This window comes from Haplochromis burtoni, unplaced genomic scaffold, assembly GCF_018398535.1.
Source record: "Haplochromis burtoni strain Fernald_Lab_line unplaced genomic scaffold, NCSU_Asbu1 Contig_2582, whole genome shotgun sequence".
Classification (NCBI taxonomy): domain Eukaryota; kingdom Metazoa; phylum Chordata; class Actinopteri; order Cichliformes; family Cichlidae; genus Haplochromis; species Haplochromis burtoni.
Genome location: NW_024584943.1, coordinates 4,046 through 11,405, shown reverse-complemented (window position 1 = coordinate 11,405; position 7,360 = coordinate 4,046). Strand labels below are relative to the sequence as shown.

Here is a 7,360-nt window from a genome sequence, read left to right as displayed (position 1 = left end):
CTTTGCCGATCCGATCAGCTGTTTGTAACACTTCCTACGTCCATCAGCACGAACTATGCATGTCCGCCATGTCCTGCCTGAAACCGGAAGTGACGTCATTTTGCGGAAATGTAGTTTTTTAATATCAGGACCTGATGAGCCTAAGGATTTTTGTTTTTATGTAATGTGATCAGCTCCATGAAATGTGCTATAATGTGGGATAATAATGCTTCCTCTTTCTGATTAACCTTTGTTATTGTGGAATATCACTTTTTTTTCTTATCCAACTTTATGTGTTTTTAGTCCAAATAGCAATCTTTACATATAACAATAAAAGCAATTATTATTTACATTAAAACTTAATGTAAACAGAGTCATTACTCCAGCAAATCTGTCTCTAAAATTAAAATAATTCAAAATATCAAATAATTGAATACTCAATTCACACCAAATTGTTTTATACAATACATCCCATCATCAAGCCTTTGGTAGAGTGCTACGATTGTCCTTTCTGAGTAGCCTTGCATTCAGTAAGATGTTTTATACCCTGCAGAAACATTTTGTTCGGTACAGCTGGTTTTGATTCAGTTATGTTTTACGCTGTCAGATTAACACATCTCTGACTAACATTTGCGTGGAAAAAACTTTTGTAGGTGGTAAAACACACTGGGATAGTAAGGCTAGTAGATTATTTAAGAAAGAATTTTTGAAAGGTGGTGTCAAATGAAAACATATCAAAACAGAACACAGTAGAAAGAAAAAAGAAAACTAAATAACCAAAACTGAAACTCACCACTTTTTCTTCTTGTGCCAAACACAACAAGGATCATCCTGCTGGGGAAAACTGGAGCTGGGAAGAGCAGCCTTTCTAAAACTACATTAGGACGGAATGAGTTTAAAGTCCTACATTTTTCTGACTCACAAACAAATGTTTGTGAAGCAAAGTCTGGATCTGTCGTTGGAAGAAACCACACTTTGATTGACACTCCTGGTTTTTTAGTCCAGGACGTTCAGAGCAGGAGCCGAAGCATGAGATACAAAGGTGTGTCACAAAGTGTCCTCCTGGTCCTCACGCTTTCATTATTGTGCTCAGAGTGGAGAAATTCACAGAGCAGGAGACGACTGTCATCAGGAAACTGCAGGAGTGTTTTTCAGCAGAGGTATTTAAATATTCTACAGTTGTCTTCACGGATGGTGACCAGTTACCTGACAGAATGAGCATCATGGAGTTCATCACAAATAATAAGCCTCTGAAAGATTTGGTAGACAAGTGTGGTGGTCGGTGCCACGTTGTAGATAATAAGTACTGGAAAAATCAGCAAGACGAGTACAGGAACAACCAGTTCCAGGTGACACAGCTGGTCAACACAATACAGAACATGCTGATGGAAAATGAAGGAGGCAGCTACACCACTGAGATGCTGAAAGACTGGCAGAGACAACAAGAAGAGCGCAGTAAACCATCATCATTATCAGCCTCTCTCCACAGAGTCTACAGACTTTTGACCAAATACACAACCAAAAAATCTGTCAAAGCTGAGCTGACGCTGAAGTAAGTTCATCTAGTTTTAGAAACTTTCACTGAACAGTAACAGTGTCACAACTAAGCACATGCATAAGCACTTAAATACTTTAAATGAGAATAACAGAAAATTTCTATTACAGGAGCTAGAGCCTGTCCCAGTAGTCATAGGTAGAGCACACCTGGACAGGTCACCAGTCTGTCAGAGGACTAACACAGAGACAGACATCAGAGTAACAAATCTATTTAAAATTAATGTAAGTTTGCTGCAGCTGTATGTATGAACATGTGTTTCTGTGCTCACAGTCCACCTCTCAGGAACCTGCAGTTCACTTTTAGTCTACTTTAAACAGACCTCACAAAAGGCTGATGTGGCTGGATCAGTAGTCTGATTTAAGTACGATACCTTTGGCCAGGGATTAATCTGGTGCATCGCTTCACTGCAGTCTTACGTATTTTCCCCACACCTGAATAAAAAATACTGATATATACAAATAACAGCTTCAGCTGATGCAGCCTGACTCAATCCTAGATGTTCAGCACACAGAGACACAGAGGTGCCGTTTAAAGTTTAGTGTTAACCTGAGTCACTGATCATTTGCAGTATTACAGAGTCTGGCAGTCTTTGCATGATGTCCACGTCACTGTAAGTTTCTAGCTGACTCTCAGGTGTGACAGGTGTGCCAGCAGGAAAGAGTAATAATAACCTGCATCCTGAGGTTTGTCATGCAGGATTAAAGGAGCCAGGCTTTGTTCACACAGCTAGGATTGTATTTTACACTGACCCTGGGTCAGTATAAGTATCATACAGTTTAAACGAAGCACTGAAACTTGCACATATTTATTACAGATGCACTGAAGCTAATCGAGATATTTGCTGTCAATCTGTGGCTGCGATTAAACACTTTACTGAAAACTTTATTAACTAGTAACTTCATCAGTCATGACAGAAGCTAATATTTCTGTGCTAACATCGTTTAACCAGTAACAGCTTTACTCCAATATAAGCTAACGTTTACACCGTAACTTTAAGCTAGCACCATAAAGACGGTAAAACACGTAATAACATCTACAAATGCATCTTAAAGCTGTTATATTAGCACTCGGTGTATTACTAACATAACCACATTAACATTACTGACACTCGCTGACTTTTAATAGTCATTCTATAAATGCTGTCCGTTTAAATGGTCTTACCTGTACACACTGCATATCCACCGGATTCCAGCCAGAGTGGATTCTGGAGTCTTCCACGCTCCTGTTAGTGATCCTCCATCTGGATGGATGAGAACAACCTTCTGAACAATCTAGCAGGAGATGGCCCATATCTATGGGACTGATTTGTGCTAATAACGCCCATTGTATGGACTGATAACAGCCGAAGCGGGTGAATAAAGTCACCCAGTAGCTAGCTGTGCCATTACCCAGCATACATCACTCCCTCCGTAAATGCAATAAACCATACAAAAGTATCGTTCTACCTGTTTTTCAGGTAGTTGTTTACATTATATAATTTATTGTGTTCAGTATACGTCACTACAATGTGATTTCGGAAATATATAAATATACGGACAACAGGCTCTTCCGCGGCAATCTCTTTCAACAGAGTCGGAGCCAGACATTTGAAACACCCGGGGCTTAGCCCAAAAGGAGGCATGCTGGCTACATTTTAAAAACTTGTTTTGTTTTTATTAGGAATTTTCTGAAGATGAAAGGAAAGGAAGAGTCCCGAGTGGATTGGAAAATGGAGACTCTGCCACACAACAAGCAGATGGACTCCAGCAGTTGTGGAGTTTTAGTGTTGAAGGTATTTAATAAGCAATTGTATTTAATGTATTAAACTAGAATTAAGTTAATCAATTGCAATTACTGTAACATATTTTACAGTTTGCCGAACACTACCTTCTGAGTGGAGAGGTTACTAGGGTGCTGTCCACTCCAGAAGCCATTGGGCTGCACCGCACTGAAATTGCTTGCGAACTGCTAGAACATCAAAGTAAGTTGAGTCATGTGCTTTTGTATTGCAATAGCACTTTCAGTTTTGTTTAAAACTGTTAGGTTGAACGTCAGTGTGTTTCTAGGTAATGCTGATGACTACTGTGTGGTTTGTTCCATGCTGGAAGCCGATCCTGAGTCCAGTATGATTGAAATGGTAAAACAAATAAACCACAAATGCAATATACAGTGGCTTGCAATAGTATTCGGCCCCCTTGAACTTTTCCACATTTTGTCACATTACAGCCACAAACACAAATCAATTTTAATTGGAATTCCACGTGAAAGACCAACACAAAGTGGTGTACACGTGAGAAGTGGAACAACAATCATACATGATTCCAAACAATTTTTACAAATGAATAACTGAAAAGTGGGGTGTGCGTAATTATTCATCCCCCTGAGTCAATACTTTGTAGAACCACCTTTATCTGCAATTACAGCTGCCAGTCTTTTAGGGTCTGTCTCTACCAGCTAGAGACTGGTAGAGACATTGGTCTTTCACGTGGAATTCCAATAAAATTGATTCATGTTTGTGAATGCAATCTGACAAAATGTGGAAAAGTTCACGGGGGCCGAATACTTTTGCAAGCCACTGTAGTAATTATTTTCTCATCAAATTCATAATGTTGGTTAACACACTTACACCCCCCCTTCTCCCTCTTCAGGTGCAGTGCGAGTTTTGTTCCAGATGGGCACATTTTGGATGTGCTCAATATGAGAGCAGCCTGGTCAAGTACCTGTGCGACAAATGTGCATAATTTGTACACTGTTTCTTTTTCAGTTCTTTCTCCCTGTGTTCTGTTGGATCTATAAATGTCAAATATATGTATCTGTAAATATATTCAGTAAATATATACTGTAACTATAATGGAGTGAGTTCATTGTCAAAGTTTATATAGTCAGGTGTTCCAATCACTTCAATGGTGACAGCTGTATAACTTAAGCACCTTGGCATGCAGACTGCTTCTACAAACAAGTGCCAAACCATGCTACTGTTGTTATTATAAACTAGAAGCATACTCTGACAGGAAGAATTACGTGCCAAACCATGCTACCTTTGTGAATGTGACCTACAAGCACACTTTAATACTGGCTTTATGAATATCAGCTACAAACATACTCTGATGGGCAAAGTTAAGTGGCAAACCATCATACCTACTTAAATTTGTGCTGGAATTATTGTTTGGCAGCAGAAATGTGCATAAATTACATACAGTAGGACATTTTGCCAAAGTAGGGCAGTTTGTCATATGGTAGCGTAAAATTATCCTACTGGTAGGACGGTTTGCCAAAGTAGGATGGTTTGTCAGAACACCGGGATTTAAAAATAGTTACGCAAAACAGAGCGTGCCTGCTCCGACCGGCTTTAAAGGGTTAATGCATTTGCAACCCTTTTAAGGAAAATTTCTCTCACAATTAAAATTTAAATTAAAAGAGGGGGAGAAAGGGAGCCTCTTAAACTGTTCACAATTGTTAAGCTGTGTCGAGATTTATTATCTGTAAAGTTGGTTGAGACTGTTCAGTCTCAATGTGAAACAGAAAAGCAGAAATTTGAGATTTTTCTCCCTTTATTTAATTTTTCTGAAGTTAAACACTTCATTTGAGCATTCATAATTTTCAAATTTCGGTGGTGAGAATTTTTAGCAGTCATATACATATATGTCACATGTGTTCAGTTCTATGTTGCATGACCAAAAATAGTTTTTGAATTATTTGTTAAATTACTTCTCCAAAGTTTTTATACATATCTCATACTAAATAATTAGACATTATGATCAACATTTGGCCTGTGGGGTTTATATCATTTCATATCATGTTGATTCTTTTACATCTTTTTTTTTTAGCTTTGAGCTGTGCCATTTGATTAAACATTTATTCCATTTATTAAACATATAGTTTCAATCATGTTATTGCACACATTGCATTTGTGCTCATGATAGAGTTGAGCATATAGTCTAATGAAGGTTAAAAGCATTGTTCAGCGCTATGTCTGAACTGATATATTGATGAAATGACTTGTATGCTGTGAATGAAGGCCTAACATGCTTACATACACATAGACATGAAGTATAATTTCTAGGGTAAAGGTGAAAGACATCTTGCTTTGTCTCTGCTTAGCAACTAGTGATCCGGGGTCCACAGGAAGCATCTGGAGGGGCCAGATAGCCATATAGGGAAAAATGCTGTTGAACACGGAAACTTGTTGAACTGTCATTAATTATAACCTATACATGTGATGTTTTGTCTAATGATGTTTGTTCCTCTGATGTTTTGTTTAACGCGAGAAGGGGCGTTAACCCTGACATAATAAAACCATGTTGAAAGTATGTTTTGACGGAAGATCAGTCTTGGCAATATAGAGCTGTGTATTTTTCCACACATGTGTTTAATAAAATCATTGTTTTGACGCACTTGGACCAGCAGTCGTTTGTCTCACACCTCAATCACGAATCGGGACAGGCCATTTCAAAAACTGCCTCCAGCAGTCATTCCTCTGGCAGCAACTGGCAGCAGCAAACCTGTCCTTGCCCTCCAAACCCTTTAGTGTTTAACCCTGTGAGTGTCTTCTGAGAATTACTAGCTTTGGTATATAGTATTGTAGATAGTTGTGTCCATTTGTAAATAGTACTGAAGCGGAAGGAGCGAACTACCTGTTTTTGTATGAGGGAAGCGCTTGTCTTTTGTTTGGCTTTGTGGGGGCTGTAGGGGCTTGTATGCTCTTTTTTTTTTTTTTTTTTAAATGACATGATTTTTTATGTATAATATTTTATGAAAAATACCAGTATTTCAAGGCAGACCTATTCATTTAACTTTGGTAAATTTTACCATTTGGAGGTCAGGGACAAGCAAGCAGCTTGCTGATTGCTGACTTTTTACAAACCTTTCCTTCTAGGTGGGTGTGGAGGAATGAAGTCACAGTTCAGAGGTTTTTGAAGGTATCCAACCCCCCCTCCAAGGCCACTGTTTTCTCCTTTATATGAATTGTAACACCACAACCTCTAAACAGTCATTTACTGTTATCCTGATAAATTGTTAACCGAGGGACTAAAGTTTTGTTGTGTTGCTGTTTCATCTAGTAAATAATTAAAATGCTTGTGCTCTTATACTGAGGGAAAATTCCTCATATTTCCTTGTTTAGCATGACCTATTTGTGAACTAGACAAGGCCAAATAAGGACACAAACCTCCTTACTTCCACTGATAGAGTGTTGTTTGTAACAGTATGTTGCATAACTAACATTGTAATATCTTTTTTTTTCTTGTAGTGGCACATAGACTGTATTGAACAGGATTTATGAAGAGCTTATATATAAAATAAAGAAATAACACATTTGCAAGTATCTTTATGATTCTGCATCTTTTATGATGCCAGATATAAAGGATTTATAAAGTCACTTTGCCAAAAACTGATTGCAGCCTCTACATTGTGACAGGAAAAGTATTTGTGGCTCAAAATTGCTTCATATCATTCATGAGAGATGTGTTTGGCATATGTTTCACAGATCATAGTCCAACAAGCCACAACAGTTCTAATACCGGAAATCAATTTTTGGCACAATACTTGTTGTCCCTGTGCATCGGCCCTACAAGCAGTGACGCTGGCACTGGCCTTTCTTGGTGTCTGTCAAAATATGCATAGACTGCATTCTATCAACTTTATATTGACCATGTGTCATTTTTATAGTTAGAAAAAGTACTTTCTAGAATATTATCTTTATTGTTTTAATTATCCAGTCCTTAGGAGGCAAGAAACCAGTGTGACAGCTACACCCTGGAAAAACCAGCTCTACCAGCAGGCGGGTCCATGCAGTCACCATGGGTGGAGTATGTTTTAAGGCATTTAAAGTCTAAGACGATGTAA

General features: G+C 38.3%; 1 protein-coding gene across 1 annotated transcript; it reads left to right on the top strand.

The window, feature by feature from the left end:
* Nucleotides 1-984: 984 nt before the first annotated feature.
* On the top strand, nucleotides 985-1,515 carry LOC121811866 (GTPase IMAP family member 7-like; the record flags this gene model as incomplete). Its single annotated transcript, XM_042217681.1, is given in 1 exon segment — nucleotides 985-1,515. A coding segment is annotated over 1 exon segment (531 nt), but the record flags the coding sequence as incomplete, so codon positions are not given.
* Nucleotides 1,516-7,360: the final 5,845 nt, after the last annotated feature.